Here is a 19,038-nt window from a genome sequence, read left to right as displayed (position 1 = left end):
ATTATCTGCTTCTATCCACCAAAATGCATGAGAGGAAACAAAGCCATATGGGGATCGGCTTTGCCAAAAACATTTATTGGGAAATCTTTGAAAAGTGCTTTTGGGAGAAAAAAAAGAAAGAAAAGAAAAGCGCTTTTGAAATTCTTAAAAGGTTCAGTGTCGGTACATTAAGGTAACTTCTGACTTATCCAAATATTTTGTTCAGATCATCTATTGGCCATCTACTTACTGTGTCTCCCACCTTCATGTGAGAACATTTCTTTTGGTGTGGGAAGAAGGTCCCGTTTTTACAGATAGCTGTGAATGACAGGTTGAGTCCTTCTGTGTCTCCTGATACTTCCAGTTCCACCTCAGATCGTAGTTCCTTTAGTAAAGACATAACAAGATAAATGAAGTCACGACCAAAAAATATAGCCAGAAGAAGAATCGAAGAATCGTGTTCATTAAACTAAAAATGAATAAAATTAAATCGAGTCTAAAAGAAATTCATCGTATCATCAAGCAAGCAAGCACAACATACACACAATTGTATTTTATTGAATCTAAGACATCATTGATTATAAGATACACCATTATTTTATGACAATCTATGACAAAATACTTCAAGATTATTCTGCACAATATATGAATACATGCCAACAGTCTAACACTGCTTCGAAAATTTTATCCATTCTGAGGTCTGGCAAATTCTCCCGAGTTGCATTGCTTGACATATAAAAAGGAAATTCTTTTGCTTGTTCTTAGTAACAAAATATAACAACAGCTTCCTTTTCTTCTACATATCATCATTTCTCAGATCTCATAAAGCAGCTGGTTGTCGCTTTGCAAGGAATACAGAATTGTAGTCATTCTTACCACAATGAATATTTACTTCACTGATATCAATTTTATACCCTGCTGGTCTGTTTTGGTACATTTCTACATATATAATTTTTACTTCATTTTTATATCAAATCATAGTACGCACTTTTGAAGGTATTTTATTTTATTTTATTTATAATTTTTTTAATATTTTTAGGCGAGGCAACCCTTGGTTGACCTTACAGATTGCAAGGACCTTGTCAGTTTACAATCCCTTATTTTTTAATTTTTTATGCCCATAGCACCTGGTCTTCCTAGGTGGTCTCCCATCCAAATACTAACCAGGCCCAACCCTGCTTAGCTTCTGAGATCAGACGGGATCTGGCTTGTTTAGGGTAACATAGCCGTAGACTTGAAGATATTTTAAAATGGCAATTAAACTCGATACTTATAGTACCAACAGTGCATTTAACAAGTTGAAGTGACAACATATATAGTTACGGCCAAGTCTACACATGTGCAGGCAATGAAAACTACATTATGACTTCTGCTCTACAGACAGCATCTGTAAGACATCACTAAATATAAAATATATTCCAATTTGGGGGGTATTAAAATGTAGAAGAAACTGTGCCTTGAAATCAATATTGAAATTTATTGACTACCTATTGTAGATTTAGTGTAGAGTCAGGTCTGGGGGAATGCGTCTAAGACCAGATTTCTGCCCTCAAGACAATTATCATCTTACTGAAAAACAAAAACAAAAACAAAATGGAACTAAGTGAAGCAATTAACATATAATGTCAGTCAATGTACCATTAAGTTAAAAAAACTGTATAATACAAATGAGGGTTTGAGACAGTTTGGAAAAGAGAGTGGTCAGTGAAGGTTGAAGTATCAGTAGACTGGTCCTTCACAGTTGTGTTGGATTTAGATTTGTGGAGGGGATGACAATGGTATTTCGGATAAAGGGATCAGAAGAGAGAAAGCTCAGTGCCAGGAGTAGAGAACAAAGACAAGGGGCTCAGACCAAGCCAGCACAACTGTCCTGGGAGACACCAGACAACAATGAGCCCTGTAGTTTAGAGAGATGAGCTAAGCCCTGTGGGAAATATTACTAGAAGCTTTTAAGCAGGGGCCTGATCTACTGAAAATAAGGCTGCAAGGAAGTTGTCTGAAGATGTGTGCAGAACAAATTAGCTGAGGGGATAGGAAGACTCGAGTCAAGAAAGCTGGGATGTTGTTGCATTCACCTTGGCCTGAGGCGTGAGGATCAGGAACTGGGGGTGGTTGGTATATGTGATGATGTAGATTGAAGAGAGGTAGACTAGATATGAAGTCATGGTAGAGGGAGAGAGAAAGGCAAGGTTTTTCAGGAGGAGGAATGTCAAGGAAGATGGAAGGGAGAGCTGTTTTGGAGAAAGCTAGTGTTACTATTCAGATGTTATCTATTCCTTTTTTTTTTAACAAAATAAAAGTCTGTTGACATTGCTCTTAGTATTTTTGGATATATCGCCTCAGGTAAGGGAAAAAAAAGAGAAAACAAATAAGTGAGACTGCATCAAACTAAAAAGTTTTTGTACAGCAGAAGAAACCATCAACAAAATGAAAAGAAACCTACCAAATGGGAGAAGGTATATGCCAACAATACATCAGATAAGGGGTTAATATCCAAATTATATAAAGAACTCATACAACTTAACACTAAAAAAAAAATAACCCAATTAAAAAATGGACAGAGGACCTGAATAGACATTTCTACAAAGAAGACATACAGATGGCCAACAGACATATGAAAAGATGCTCAACATCACTAATCATCAGAGAAATGCAAAATCAAACCATAATGAGATATCACCTCACACCAGTCAGAGTGGCTATCACCAACAAATCAACAAGTGTTGGCAAGGATGTAGAGAAAAGGGAACCCTCGTGCACTGTTGGTGGGATTGCAAATTGGTGCAGCCACTATGGAAAACAGTATGGAGGTTACTCAAAAAATTAAAAATAGAGCTGCTTTATGACCCAGGCTTTATGACCTAGAACTACTTTATTATCCCAAGAAACCCAAAACACTAATTTGAAAAGATATGTGCACTCCTGTGTTCAATGCAGCATTATTTACAATAGCCAAGAAATGGAAACAACCTAAGTGTCCATCAATAGATGACTGGATAAAGAAGAAGTGGTGTTTGTATGCAATGGAATATTACTTGGCCATAAAAAGAATAAAATCTTACCATTTGTAACGATATAGATGGACCTAGAAGAGTATTATGTTAAGTGAAATAAGTCAGACAGGGAAAGATAAATACTATGTGATATTACTATATACGTAGACTCTAAAAAACAAAATAAGCAAACAGACAAAACAGAAATAGACTCATAGATACAGAGAACTAACTGATGGTTGCCAGATGGAAGGAGAGTTGAAAGGCTGGGTGGAAAAGTAAAGAGATTAAGACGTACAAATTGGCAATTACAAAATAGTCATGGGGGATATAAGGTACAGCATAGGGAATATAGTCAATAATATTTTAATAACTATGTATAGTGCCAGGAAGTTTCTAGACTTATCAGGGGGATCACTTGTAAGTTTATGAATGTCTAGCCACCATGCTGTACAGCTAAAACTAATATAACATTGACTGTCAACTGAAGTCGGAAAAAGATTTTTTAAAAAGTCTGTATTTAGGGGACAAAACCAAATTACTAAAAATAAAAGCAAATCAAATATAAATAAATTGTAAAATATTATGAATTAAGTTATACTTTAGTTCATCTAAAAGGATTTGAGTCCTTATATCTATTTCATTGCTGGGATTTTAAAAACATATTTAGCTTCAAATTTTCCTTAAGTACAATTTTGCCAACTGACTAATAAGATGACCTTGTCCTCCTCCAAATTCTAATTTGCTGGCTGTAAATTCTAAGTCACTCCTTTTCTCTGCTTTTGTATTTTTCCCATATTGTCACTCTTTCGGTAGATCAACACAGGCTAACTTTTCAGAATACGGTTTTCATCAGAGGTTGAAATGTCATTTCTCAGTCCTAAAGATATTCCCATCATGTTTTAAGATTTCAAATTCTGCCAATTTAGCATTAAAATTTACTATTTCAATCTGTTTCATTTCAACTAGTTACATTATAAGTTTAGCATTCAGAAAATATTTATTGAATGTCCACTATGTACCAGACACTGTTCTAGGTGCTTGGAAAACAACAACAAAAGAAAACATTAAAAAAGCTGACCTTTTGCAGTTTATATTCCAGTGTGGGAAGACAGAAAAGAAACAATTTAATAAATAAGAAAATTGTGTAACACACTAGAAGGTGATAAATGCTACGGAAAAAGTTAGGGTGGGATAATGAAAAGTAAGAGAGTGTGTGTGCAGGGGTTGTAGGCTGCAGTTTTTTTTTTTTGTTTTGTTTTGTTTTTGTCTTTGTTTTTAAAGTAGATTAGGATTCATTAAGAAGGGGACATTTCAAGGAATTGAGGAAAAATTAGCCCTGCAGATGTCTGTAAAAAGTGTTCCAGGAAGAGGGTACAGTCAATGCAAAGACCCCAAGACAGGAACAAACATGGTTTGTTCTGGGAACAGAACAGCAAGGATGCCAGGGTTGCTGTACTGGAGCAGAGGGATAGGAGAGCAACAGGAGGTGAAGTCAGACAGGTAAGGGGGTGGAGGGGAATAGATCTGGGAGGGGCCTAGCAGTCCATTATGAAGAATTCAGCTTGTACTCTATATAAAAAGAGCAAACAGAGTTATCTACGGAAGAGTGATATGAACGTATTTAATATTTTTAAAACAAAATTCTAGCTGTTTTGTTGAAAACAATGTAGGAAACCAAAGGTAGAAATGAGAAGTAGCATTTAGGAGGTTTCCCATTAATTCAGGTGAATGAAGATGGTGGCTCTGACCAGGATGCAAGCAGTGGAGGCAGTGACTGAATTAAATTCTAAATAATTTTGAAGATAGAGCCAATGAGATTTTCTAATGGCTGAAATTTATAGTGTAAGAGAAAGAGGGGAGGGTGAGTCAAGGATCGTTTCAAGCTTTTTGGCCCTAACAAATGGAAAGATGGAATTACCATCAATTGAGAAGGAGAAAACTATCTGTGAAGTATGTCTGAGAGAGTCCTGGTTACTCTCCTGAATTTCCAACTAATATAATACAGCCTGATTGCTGAGACCTGCTTGAGGTCCATGATCATGAATTTAAAGTGAGACCAGTTAGCATGAGCATATGTTTTTCCTGTTATCTTTCAGCAGAGTGAGAGCACAGTTGGATTTAACTAGGACCATAGCTGCTCAAGCAAGCTCAGAGGAGCAATAAGGGGCAGGGGAGTTGAGGGTGTGTCTAAGGAATGACCATAACAATTGAATTTAAGCTGAGGTTCCTGGCAAGAGAAAACATCAAGAGGATGAGGAACTGTAACAAAGGGGTGTGGGGTCAATTAATCGGAGATCCTAATGGGTTGAAAGAAATGTTAGGGGAACTAGCAAGCAGTGAGCTGAAAAGACAGGAAGTGGAGGTCAGGAGATGGGCTGCATGTAGTTGAGATTATGAAAGAATTTACTGGCAATGGTAAGGTTTAAGGAATGACAAAAGAGTGAAAGTATGAAAGGGTAATTAAGTGGGAAGGGGGTGAGGTCATTTTAGGACCAGGGTTCAAGAAACTGAAAGGTCAGGGTATGAGTAAGAATATATATATGTATATATGTATATATGTGTATATATATATGTGTGTGTGTGCGTGTATACATATACATCATATATACACTTACACATACATACACACACACTTAGACTGAAATCATCAAGGATTAAGACAGGTGTAGTATTGAAAACAGTGACACAGTGAATCAGGAGCTGAATGAGAAATGAGGGATATGGCCTGAAAGTCTGTAGATGACCACAATTAGGCAATAGTGGGTGACATAATTTGACCAAAATGAAGGAAATCTCAATATTGGTATAAATGAAATATCATATTGCAAATTTCACCAGTAATATTTTAATGTAAATTTCCCAAAAGATAAAATATTTATTTGTGTATTTTATCATATCTTTCATTTATTTATTGAGCATCTACTATGAATCAGGCAAAACAAAACAAATCAAGTCACTTCCCTTCTGAAGTTTAAATGCCAGGAAAGGAAATTCCCTCGGGAGCACTAATATTTCAGTTTTTATTATGTAGAGAGCATTAATATCTCAATAGTTTTTATTATGTGGTTAGGGAAGGAAGGAAATTAGTGAATGATGGTCAGATGAATACACATCTGGCATTTAAGAGTTTTTTTAATGTCAATATGGCACTGTAAAATATTGAGCAGTGGCTCAGAGTCACTAATTATAAACAAATTGCCTCTGCCTTACTAGAAGTCAGTCAGAAGCGTTCTCTGTTTTCTCTCGATACATTCTTTCCTACTCTTTTTCTTTATAAACTAAAAAGAAATCCAGTCTATGGATCCCCATATTTTAAAGCCCTTTTAGGATACATTTAAAAATAACAAATAGAAAAATAATTTGAACAAGTGCCAAGATCTGTTGCATATTTCACCCAGTGAATCACAAAGTTTCAGTTATAATTCCAGAGCAAGATTATTTAGTATGAGAATAATAGACACGTCTCTGTATTTGGAAGCAGTAAAATGGCACGAGATTCACTTCAAATGTGATTTCAACTACCCTGTAGGTTATGTGAGTGATTTGAGTCCATAAAGTGAGACGTAATCTCTGACTGAGCAAGCACAGACATGGAGGAGGCTGGTCGGACAGGAGGGGAAAATATTTTTGATAATTTACTGTTTTCTAATTTGCTTAATTCCTTTGAAGATGCTAGTGACCAACACTTTTGAGAGTGCCGACTTAAAGAAAACCGAGTGTGTTCTAATTAGATGATGATTGCTGTGTGATTTTATTTGATTTTACACATTAAAAATTTTAATTATTGCATAAGGGGGAAGAAGGGTTTTTAGTATTTCATTGACAAGCTTTCCTGTCCGGAAGAATTGCAAGCATGAGCTAATGTGGTGGTTAATTTTTCATGTGAACTATGAAAACTGAAGTTTCTGAGGATATGAGTGAAAAAATAAAAACATCCTCCAATTTTAATGAACACATCTGTATTTTATTCTGAAATGAAATATATTTGAGAAAGAATACTATGCTTTTCCCACGCAGAGTGAGTTTCAAAATTGGTGGGGCAATGTCAAAATTATTAGGGAGTTTTTTCAAAATACGTAGCTCTTCCTTCGCTTAAAGTTCTAAGATGTCTGTGAGAGAAATCTGGACATACTTTTTTAAATTTTTAAAAAGTTTCCAAGATGATTCTAAAATGTCATTTACTTAAGGAACACTGGTTCAGTATATGTTAAGTATTGGCATAGATATATATCTATATTATATCAGATTTAGTTGTAATTTTAAAACATCGAAAATTAGAAATTCATTTGTTATTATGTAACTACTGTTCAGAGCTTTAAAGCGTTATAAAAATTTACTTTTTAAATTCCTGTCCTTATTTAGAGCTTCATCACTGTCATTGTGTGTGTGCATGAGTGCATGTGTGTGCGCGTGTGTATTTTTTCTTAGTAAGCAAAGGCAAGAATGGGGTACAATATTTAGGAACCAAAATAAAAAAGTGTTGGCAACTGGCCATCTATCACTGATGAATTGAGTTATGAAATGGAGATAAAAAAAAAGAACATAGAGACCCTGTAAGTATGTATCTCATTTTAAGGGAACAATTTTTTTCTCAAGTACTAATTTACAAAGCCAAGGCAAAAAAAAAAAAGTGTGTGTGTTTGTGTAAAATCTCCAATGGAAAATTTCCCTGGTTCCCAAAAGAAGAGAATCTACAAAGTGGTACTCCTAGTACGCTTTGTGTCTTTTTCCTTGGGTTATGACTCGTTCTTCCTTTTGAGTAGAATTAAAATTTTGCAGGTGACAACACTGCTGTTGGTTATTATTATAAAAACAACCTCAACTCTATATTCAGGGGTATGATTTTTCTACCTTTGTCACCACTTCTCAGGGAGGATATCTGCAAATAAAGTGAACAAAATGTATATATTGGCTGCATTAATGCAAAGAGATTTTCTGCATGAAGCACTCTCTCTACCAACAAATAAAAATGCAGTTAACTGCCTAAAACACATCTTAGTTTTTGAATACCAAAGAAATAAAAAACAAAATAAGCCAACTGTAAAGTATCATACTTCATAAGCCGAGATGATCAGCTGGAGAATGTTTCCAGAGTCTTTCTGAAGTAGCCCTACTGTAGCTCCAGGAATGAGTTTTGCATAATTCTGTAAACAAAAAAGAATATGTCAATCTTTGCTCGCTGTAAGTGAGAAATGTTAAGTGTGGGGTTCGGCCTGTAGGTTGAGATCACCTTTATTTAACTGGCTGGGGGAGACAGGCTCTTGATAACAAACAGGCCTTTCTCCTGAGACTGCAGCTCTGCCTTATTCAGCTTCCTGCACTCAAGCGAGAAATGGCCCAGCTAGAGTTGCCACTGGGGAAATCTAGTGTCAGTGACTGCCTCGGTCTAGGGCTGTGGTTTATATCACGGCAGGAATCAAGTCTCAAATAATCATAACCTTATATAATATCTTCTTGTCATGGAGCATTCTTTATCCAAAAAATTCTGAGCATACTACCAGGAGCCATCTTCTCTTTTTTATAACATTGTGGAATCCGAGGTTTGGTATAAACGGCCCGTCACCACTATCAAGTTTCTGTGTAAGTCATTCAGTCCAAGGGTTTTAACTGTCAATCGCTTTTGATGGAGGAAAGGAGCGAATTATTTGAATGCTTACTGTTAACTTGCCCTTTCCTAGTGGTAATGAGCACTCTTTTAGGATGTCAGCACATGCTGGGATTGGTTGGAATCACCCAGAACTCAACACGATTGAATGAGTCAGAACCTAGCTCCAAACCATTCGCATCCTCCACCTACATTGCTTCTCTTGAGATGTCATTTCCACCTGAAGAGATGAGTTCACCAACACTCCACATGGCCAGGGATGAGGCATTTCAAAGAAGGGTATTTTATAGACAGTCGAAAATTACCTCGCCTTTAAGTTTTATGTTTTAAAACTATTTTCAAATAAAAAGTTTACTAAAGTATACAGTAAACTTCCCTGTCTTCTTAAATTAAGACTCTCAAGCATACTTTGACTTTTTTCTTGAGGAAATAGTCATACTTATCAATATTAACTATAGCTTTATAATCATCAAAGGCTTTTAAAAATCCATGGGTAGATCACACCCATACCAAGTAGGCCCAACGGCTATGCTTTTGCTTCTTTTATTTGTTTTTAAATAGTTTCTATTGTTTCCTTGTTAAGCTATAAGTTATCGCTCCCCTGCCAATTCACTCATTTATTCATTTACTGTTGCATCGACAACATCTAATAAGTAAGCTTAATATACTATGAGACATCAAGAAGAGAGAAACACTCTTTTTGTCAGCTGCGGTCTTCTAAGCTGTTGTGTGTTGTGAAATCAGATGACTGAATTTATTAGATTGTACATAGAAAAGAGAAATAAGCTTTGAGTGAAGGATTCAGGGCATCTCCTGTAGTTCAAACATAATGATATCTTATCTTATTCCACAGAAGACAAATAGCTTAGGAAATACACAAAACTAATTAGAATTAATAATTATCATTAATTATAATTGTGATACTAAATAAATAAATCAGGACAAGCAGGACGAAGCGGAGAAACAAACAAAGCCAGGGTGATGTTAGAACACGAACGTGTTCTGGGAGTCCTGAGCACTTGCTGGAGGTGGGTACCTGGGTTAAGTCCAAGCTTTCTACACTTCTTCTATTAAAAAGATGGGCTTTGGTTTTAATTTGTGGGTTTTGTAATGTTCCACTTATGATCATGATAGTGTTTCAGTTTGAAGTCGATGGTCTGAACTCTTAAAGGTGTCAGTTGTCACTCTGCCGTGAGGCTGTTTTATTATTAAAGGGGCTGTGGGCAGGAATCCAGGTAACATTCCTCCCATTGCTCCATGCTCCACATCGCTGCCCAGTGAAGGCGGGCTCCACTCCGATTCCCCGAGTCAGGTAGAACTTCTCAAATACGGGAAAGGCACGGGAAAGGCACCAGTTCATCGATTTACCTATTCAAATAAACACATGTCAAAAGGGCTGTGAAGCATGAGACCTGCGGTTAACAGCGAATACCTAAATAGGAACTTGAATTTCACTCAAGTGGAGCCAGAACGTGTATAAATTTGGTCCCAGAAGAGAAGGCAGAGGTAATCGTTAGAGCTTGACAAGGAAAGGTTTAGATCCTTTTGAAAAAGAATTTCAAGGCTCTTAACTTTGCATGAAACTGCTATCCTTTGGTCAAATAAGAAATCTTTTTTGAGATGAAGGCAGAGTGAACAAATAAATAGGGCTTGATGAAGGTAGTTAAGAACACCAAGGCAATCAGAAAAAACCAACCTTGCAAACATGAGTGAGAAAATCAACCTCAGGAACTCCTGGGTGGCATGATGGAGAGGAGGGAAGTAAAATCTATAATTAGGATAATCCATGGACAGATAACAGGGGATTCAAGCCCAAGAAATTCAAGTCCAAGCATAGGAGTTTGCATTTCTCATCAGCTCATGCAACATCATGTTTTTAGACTTCATAATTTCTAATATTCAAGAGTCATCTTTTATAGTTACAGTGCTATATAATTTATCACATCCAAGCATGCAAAAGCATCCTTTTTCTAACATTAAACATGTTTAATTAGGACAATTTATAATAGCACTTTAGGGCTTTAACGAAAGAAAGGCATTTGACACATGATATTTACAGTAATCATAACACTACAAAATTTAAAGTGTAATTTTTTTACAGTATTAAATCAGGACACCAAATTGCCCATGGTTCTAGTTAGTTATTTGAAATGCTTGCAGGGAGGGGGATCAGTATCAAGGAATTAATTAATAGTTTTCCTCTACAAAATTGTCAGTGTTTTCACTCGGTACTGCTACGACTGCCAACTCCTTTCTACTCTCGCTCTAGTGGCAATCAGCAACTAAAATTAATGCTAAACCACTTGTCCTAATAGCCAAACGCCAAATGTCATACCACATGCAGGATCATGATTATGCTTTAGGAAGTGGATGGATTTGGCTTTGTTAACCAAGAATTAACCCAAAATCTGGAGGCCACTTGATGCAGTGCTTGTGGAAAATACCCATTACGCCTCAGCCAACGGGATACCAAAACTGTTTTCAGCCTGTATTTGCTCTCGGGAAATCTTCTGCTTGTCAAGAATAGAAGATAAGAAATGAACAGAGGGTCATTTAGCGGGCAGGCAACAAAGGATACAGAAGAAAGGGACCGAATTCACACCTGTACACTCTGAGCTCCTCTCAGAGACTATCTGCAAGTTTGGTGCCTCTCGGCGTCTGGCTGCCAGAACCAGCTGTCAAATGTGCACGCCTGCTTGGCTAAGGTCAGAGAACCATGCAGACACATACCTGCTGGCCGTGGACAGGACATTGGTTGGCTTTTTCTTAACAAAGACCCAGGCTGAGGGCCTTGGCAGACCCTTGGCTGCTTTTGGTGCTATCTTGGTGTTCTTATCCATAGAAGGGATGGCTCCTGACATTGACCTTCCTTCCCACTTTGACTGTGCGTCCTGTTGCATTAAATCTCATCTTCAGGTTCAGAGCCTGTGCTCTCGGTTGTGGTTTCGTATTAACTGTTTCCTTCCTGGGCATTTTGATTTGGTTTCTGCCTTTGATGGTGACTCTCCTGGACCATTATATGCTAGACTTCTGACATTTCTGCTCTCATCTCAAAGGCTCCTTACCATCTCAGACTCATTAGCTACCATTTTGTACAGACCACGCCACTCATGCTTCTCATCGGAGGGTGGGAAACAAAAGTTGACTTGCCATATATCTGCTAGCCACATTTTAATAAATAATTTGTAAAACCAAATATTTAGAGCAACCTGCTGCTTCTCTTTAGGCTCTGTGCTTGCTTAACTCTTCATTGAATCCTCACTAATATCAAGGGGTTTTATGCTCGGCACTATTTATTTTCAGTGTTATATTATTAACTGATATCAGTGTTTCTGATCTTAAACTATACTTACTGTGTTTTGGTAAAATACGTTTACTAAATGGTTGGCTTGTATAGAATGACAATCTATGATGTTGCAGAATCTTTTCGCAAATATCTCTCTAATTTCACACAGTATTCTTTTCATCATTCCCTTTTATCTCTTCATATAGTGGCTCCTGTTTGTGCATTCTCTCCCCCTCCACACACACTTTAAAGGTAGTATAACACACATGTTATAACACATGTACAGTGTTATAAGTAATAAGTATACAATCCAATGAATACTTAAAAAGTAAACAAGCAAATGTAACTGCCACCAAGATCAAGAAATAGAACATAATCAGCACCTTGGAATTCTCCCTTTATTCCAAGGTCATTGCCTCCCAGTCATTATCTCTCCCCTAAAAGCTTAACCACTATCTTGACTTTTATCACTACAGAAATCAGGGGGGTTATCTTTGTTGCCTGACGAGAAACAAAAATGTGTTAAGTATAATACCAAAAGCACTGCCTATAAACAAAAAGATGGATAAATAGGACTTAAAGTTAAAATGTTCTGTTCTGAAAAGATGCCTTTAAGAGAGAAGGAGCCATTGAGTGGGAGAAAATATCTGTAATACATGCATTTGATTTGGTGCCAGACTATGGAAACACCTTCTGCATATCAACAAGGAAAAGACACCTTGATAGAAATAGATATGCAAGTGGCAAAAGAATATGTGAAAAGGGTCCAACATTATTAAATCATTAGAGAAATATAAATTAAAAGCACAATAAGATGCCTGTATGATTCTCTTAGAAGGGCCAAAATTAAAAAAAAAAAAACAAAAACAAAAAACAACCTTACAATTCTCTTATGCACTTCTGGTAGGAGTCTAAATTGGTAAAACTTCTTTGGAAACTGGCAGTAGCTACTAAGGCTGAACATGAACACACCTTATGACCTAGCAGTTCCACTCCTAGATGTATCCACACAACAGAAATGAACCAGTGATATATAACTCTATTGAGACAAACAAATGCAAAGAGAGACATTTATTCTCCTTGTCGTCAAGATGATGCTTGTGGGTAATCAAGATGTCACCTAAATCGGGAAAGTGCAGGTAATTCTTAAAAAGTCTCAGATCTGTCAGGTGTTTGGCCACAAGGAGTAATCAGTTTCTACCTGGTTTCCTTCTACTTGGGGATGAACTCAAAAAATGTCTCCACTGGGCAAACTCTTCAGCACTCACAGCACAGCCTGCCTCCTTCTGAATCTCTCTCCTTCCTCAGGAGCCGCAGTTACCAATTCAAGGGTCCTCACAACAATATGGAAAGATTCTCACAAGCTTCCTGACATATTCCTTGGGGAAGCACCTCCTGCCTTTTGACACATTCTCAGATACCCAAGCTCCTGGAGCATGTGTTGTCATGAGGTCTCTGGGACATCCTTGGGGAAGCGGCAGGAATGCCTGAGGGGGAGGCCACATTGCTTTTTATCTCTTCTGTTAATCTCCTTATTCTGGCGCAATGAGCCCACACTGTAGACAGGTCTAAAGGTGCCCAGAACTCTCCTCCTAACATCATCTAGGGAAGAATTGCTAGAGTTAACACTCGTAATCGGCAGTGTCATCTTTTTCGTTCTTCACAGAAGCTCTGTTATTTAGGTACCATTATTATCCTTGTTTTACTGCAAAGATGCTGGGGCCTAGAGAATTTAGTTAACTTGCCTGAGGTCATCCAATCAGGAAGTAGTAGAGCTGAACCCACCCACCATGCTCTACCTTAGGATCAGATCTCTTCACCAGGCCACTGGTGGCAGGTACCCAGCAATGACTGTCCTGGTCTAGAGATGTCATAGGTGAGCCTGAGAGAGGTTAATGAGTAAGAGTAAGTTAAGTGGATATATTTGTTTCCAGGGCTGCTATAACTCAGTACCATAAACTGGGCAGCTTAAAAAACAAAAAACAAAAAACAGAAATTAATTGTCTCATAGTTCTGGAGGCCAGAAGTCTGAGATTAAGGTGTCATCGGGGCCGCCCTCCCTCTGAAACCTGAAGGGGAGAATTTGTCCTTGTTTTTTTTCTAACTCCCGGTGGTCCCTGGCAATCCTTGGCATCCTTGGCTTGAATATGAATCATTCTAATCTCTGTCTCCATTGTCACGTGCTGTTTTTCCCTCCTGTGACTCCGTCTCTGTGTCTCTTCTAAGGCCATCGGTCTCACTGGATTAAACATCTACCCTACTCCAGTATGACCTTACCTTAACTAATTACATCAGCAAAGCCCTATTTCTAAATAAGGTCACATTCTGAGGTACTAGGCATTAGGAATTTAACATGTTTTTTTTGTGGGGGGGAGGGCACAATTTAACCCATAACATTCTGCTAGGGTTCTTTTGATTTCTTTAACCTTTAAACTCTTCGTTTTAGCTGGAGAAATGAGTACCTTGCCCAGTCACAGAGCTGATAAGTGTTAGAAACAAGTCTTGGCTCCAAAGCCAGTGCTCGCTCTGCTCCACCAGGCTGTGCCAAGAAATGGCTCAAATGCCAACAGCTGGTGAGGGTGAGTCTCATTAGAAAGTTAAGATAACAGTGCCTTATATTTAGACATAGGGGCTTAGAGATTACAGAACATTTTCCTACCCAAAGCAAAAAGAAAAGAAGAAAAAGGGTTGTGCCTGTAATCACTTTCAAACTGAAAGGCTACATCTTGAAAGAAATGTAGGAAGTAGTGAAACCATAGGGTAAAAAAAAAAAAATTTCCTGGGGAACTGTATTGTGCTATATGTCTGGTCAAAGGAAAACAGCTCTTTGCTGGAAAAGCCTCGCTTTTGTCAAACAGTGTGCTTCTTCCAGAGCTAGGGGTGGGCTGGCTTTCACAAAATAAGTCCTTGTGAAGGCAATCAGAAAGCTTTCTTGCCGTGAGGTCTTTCATTCTTGTGAGGTTTTATTCCACTGGTTCTCTTGTTCATTATCGGTAAATGCATGGCTCCCAGTATTATGCAAAAGTTTACCCCCAGGCTCGACTGTGTTACTAGGACACCCAAGATTCCAAAAAGAATATGTAATTGTTTCTGGCACAAGGTAGCTTGAATGTCTGGGTTGCATGATATCTGCTTTGCCTTCGGGCTTTCAATTGTCAGCATTCCATAGTCAGGTAGGCAGTGATGGGAGTGTGTTAATTAGATCAGGTGCTTGATCTTGAAGTCTGCACCATTGATGACTAGTAGTCAGCTTCAGAACTTTCAAGCACTACCTGTCTTTCTCCCAGTCTGCCCCAGAATGTAATTATCTTGTCAGCCAAGAAGCTGTAGCGCACAGCTGAGCGAGTGCTCGGCAGCAGTAACAGAGTGATAAGAAAAGACAAATGGACCCACCATGTGTGATTGTTCTCAGACAAACAAGTACAGAGAGGCAGTGGAGAATGGAGACTTCGAGAACAAAGAGGCTACATGGAGTATTTGTTACTGAGGATACAGCAGATCATCTCTTAATAAGATTACCCTGCTTTTTGAGAGGAATTGCAGACCTTTGCTCACAAATGCAAATCCCAAAGCTTCAGAAAGCTCTTCTAAAATGGGAAGCGATGTTAGGTTCATTAGCATGCTCTTTTGCTTTGCAGACCCAATGGCAGGTAATAAAACTTTGAAGGATGACTGGTAGGAACACGATGAAGGGGAGCAGAAAAGAGAGAGCAGGTGTGTGTTGTATACACGAGGACTGCTAAAGAGGTATTAGCCCTTGATAACTTGCAGTGTGGTGGATGGACCAGCAGCATCAAAATCATCTGGGGGCTGTGAGAAGTACAGAGTCTCAGGGCCCAGTTCATACCTCCTGGATCAGTTTGCCTTTTAAAAAGCTCTCCAGGTGCTTGGATGCACTAGGAGATATTTTTAAAAACACTGATGATATCTGGATCTCAGGCCCAGAAGTACTGATTTATTGGATTGGGGCGTGGCCTGGGCATTGGTCATTTTAGAAAGCTCTCTAGGCAATTCTAATGAGCACCAAAGTTTAAGAATGACTGATACAGAATGGTCTGTCCAAGAAGGGCTGTGGCAATTTAGAAAATAAAGGTGTTATGTTTTTAAATCTGTATACCCCTAATTCAGAGGGTATCTTCAATTATAACATACTTCAATACTTCGTTGAGGCTTAAGACATCTCTTCTATATTCAACAACAAAAGTGGTGTTTTTGAATGCCTGCTGCCCATGGAATAGCATCATGCTTACTGCTCTTGGCCTTTAAGACTGAGAGTTTGGTTTTAGCCTTCCTATCCCACTTTATCTCTTTCTCCCATTAGGCTGATTAGCCTTATTTCGGTTTCTCAAACACAGTGAGCATTGAGTTCCTTACTGCCTCAGGGCCTTTGCACATGTCTTCCCCTCTCAAAAACTCCTCAACCTTCAGGTTGCTGCTCCATAATAATTTCTTGAAAGGGGTCTTCCCTGAAGATACTTGAAGTAAGATCTCAATCTTTCCCCTTTAATTATTCTCCATCCCTGCACACGACTCTTTTCCAGTTTTTTAGTAAAATTTCTAAAACTTTTAGTGTAAGTGTGTCTCAAATATTGCATGGGACATACTTATACTAAAAATTCTTTGTTGCTTATTTAAATTTTTAATTTTTCTGGGCATCTTGTATATTATGTGCTAAATCTGGCAATCCTATAGAAAAAATATGCCGATGCCTGAATTAATGAATAAAGTATGCCCGAACTGTTCAAGCTCAAAAATATTTTCTGATTCCAAAATTTTCTATTTACTTTTTGAAGATTCAATACTACAGGGGGAACAAGATATTGAATTATATTTCAATTAATACTAGCTTCTCTGTAGCATTTTAAGGGCTCTTTCAGATAATTAGGCACAAAATTAAGATATATAATACTCCCAAACTCTTCTAAGGTCCAGGGGGCTGTCAGTTTAACTTATTCCTCGTGCCTTGATGCCACATGTAACTGCTTAATAGGCTCTGCCATGTGGAGAATGCTTGCTTGCAGTTAGACTCTTGCATGGCGATCCAAGCTGGAGTGAGCTTCCTTTTAGCATAGCATAGTAATTTGGGCCAGCCTTGCAGACACAGACAAGAGTGGCCAACTATACCTTAGGAAAGCTTCAGAGGGTAGATGGGTAAATGAGTTAAACAGGGGTGCCTGCATCCTGAGGGCCTTTGAGAAAGCATAAAGAAGGGCAGTTATACAGCTTAGAGCTCAGAATGGAGAGGAGCCTTTGGAGAAGCTGAGTTTGGTCACAGACGTTAGAGTCCTCACCAAGGGGGCACTTGCAGGGATAAGAAAATAAATATTAGAAATATTTTGTTGTTCCTATTAAAGTTATCATGAAAGTTATACATGAATGTGTAAAAAAGTAATCAAATCATGTGAATATGTAAAGAAGTAACCCAGTAAGTAAAAATGTAGTAATTGTGATGTTCTGTAGCTACTGATGGGAAGCAGTTAGCTTTTATTTTAAAGCAGACATCCTGTAAGTATAGCAACCACAGATTCAGGATTTTGTAAAATGACCTTGATTTTCTCTAATGTCATCCTTGTCAATTAAAGTGATTGTGTGACATTTATAACTAAACGCAGTTTAAGACTGTAAATATATCAACTCATTCAAAAAAAATTTGAACATACTTAATATGTACAATACGATGCCAATTATGTTAAAATATGTAAATTATGCAAAGAAAAAAAGAGGACTTATTCTAAAATGTCAAGAATGGTTAGCTATGTCTGAGTGGTGAGTTTTGAGTGATTTTTATTTTCTTCTTTATGCTTTGCTTTATCTTTGCTCTTTTTTTTCTTTCAAATAATGTGGTGGTTTTTTGGGGTGGGGGTGGGGAGTCACACTCCCACATTGTTGGCAGGAGAATAACTGATACAGCCACTTTGGAAAGCGGCTTGGACACACCAAGGAGAGTTGAGAATGCCATTCCCCAGTGACCTGGGGACTTTACTTCCAGAAATGAATCCTCAGTAGAGAACATGTGTGCAAGGATGTACATGGCTGCAACATCTGTAATGCTGCACAGGTGGAAGTGTTACGATGCCCTCAGATGCAGAATGAACACACTGCAGTACATACACTTAATGGAATATGCGTAGCAGTGAAACAGAGTAAATGAGAGCTATATGTATCTCCATGGATAAGCTTCAAAAATTTGACCGCAACAATGTGAATGTACTTAATGTCGCAGAGCTATATACTTAAACATGGTAAAAATGGTAAATTGTGTATGTACACTTTACCATAATTAAAAAAAAATCCCAAAACATAACATTGAGTCAAAAATCAAATAGTAGAAATGATATGAAATTAAACTTGTAAGCCGCAACGCTGTAATTATTTGTGGATATACATATATTTTTAATAGTACAAAAAATAAATGTGGGAATGATAAACACTGTGTTCAGATCCTGGTTATTTCTATGGGAGGAAAGAGAGAGGTGGGGTCAGAGTTGAGCAGTTACACAACAGGCAACTATATCTGAAATGTTTTATTTCTTTAAAAAAAACCTGAAGCAAATATGGAAGCGAAATGTCAAGATCTGAGAAATCTGGTGGTAGGCATATGAATGTTCACTACCTTACTCTATGTTTCTGTGTACTTGAATTGTATCATAACAAACCTATAGCCTTTGTCAGACCATGTGTCCCCTTTTCCCCCTTTGACTAGAACCGTAGATAGCGATTACCATAGACAGTAGCTATTTTACTATTTATTTATTGAATTTTTATGAGTTTATTTTAGCCAAACTGATGACAATTACCAGGAAGTGAAATCTCAAATGCTTCAACAATAGCTGTTTTAGATGGTTGGTTAATGACTTCATGCTCCCTGGCCTGTTCTTGCCGCTCAGAGCTTAAACGACCCACAAAGTAGAATCCAAATGTCTCTTTTCTTTTTCAAGTCTATACGTTTAAAAATTGCCATATTCATTTAAATTAATAGCAACATCAAAGAACCCTAGTGTTTACTGGCCTTGAAGGACTCTGCCTTTTATAAGAATTTCACTTATTGGTTCCTCTGTCAGGCAGCTCAGCTCACCCTTAGGCTCTGGGCTTTCACTGCTCAGTGACTTTCAAAGTCAATTACTTTATTTAAAATGCTGCTTCTCTGGTGGTCTAGTTGCTAGAAATTAGTA

General features: G+C 37.8%; 1 protein-coding gene, 1 long non-coding RNA gene and 1 pseudogene across 13 annotated transcripts in view; 1 reads left to right on the top strand and 2 right to left on the bottom strand.

Moving 5' to 3' along the window:
- ITGB6 (integrin subunit beta 6) overlaps positions 1–19,038 on the bottom strand; it is a 122,161-nt gene that overhangs the window by 27,836 nt on the left and 75,287 nt on the right. For all 12 annotated transcript variants that reach the window (XM_023529824.1, XM_011358692.2, XM_011358740.2 and 9 more), the window contains 2 exons: positions 8,030–8,119; positions 230–364 (listed from right to left, as the gene is read on the bottom strand). In XM_023529824.1, the coding sequence (XP_023385592.1) occupies positions 230–364; positions 8,030–8,119 (225 nt within the window). The remainder of the gene's footprint in view (positions 1–229; positions 365–8,029; positions 8,120–19,038) is intronic.
- On the bottom strand, positions 1,095–1,213 carry LOC111739384 (annotated as a pseudogene).
- The window catches only part of LOC111738840, a 34,496-nt gene continuing 28,140 nt past the window's right edge, over positions 12,683–19,038 (top strand). Inside the window, exon 1 of the long non-coding RNA XR_002779986.1 lies at positions 12,683–14,445. This is a non-coding gene — a long non-coding RNA (uncharacterized LOC111738840). The remainder of the gene's footprint in view (positions 14,446–19,038) is intronic.

This window comes from Pteropus vampyrus, unplaced genomic scaffold, assembly GCF_000151845.1.
Source record: "Pteropus vampyrus isolate Shadow unplaced genomic scaffold, Pvam_2.0 Scaffold2, whole genome shotgun sequence".
Classification (NCBI taxonomy): domain Eukaryota; kingdom Metazoa; phylum Chordata; class Mammalia; order Chiroptera; family Pteropodidae; genus Pteropus; species Pteropus vampyrus.
This window is presented reverse-complemented; position numbering and strand designations above follow the sequence as displayed.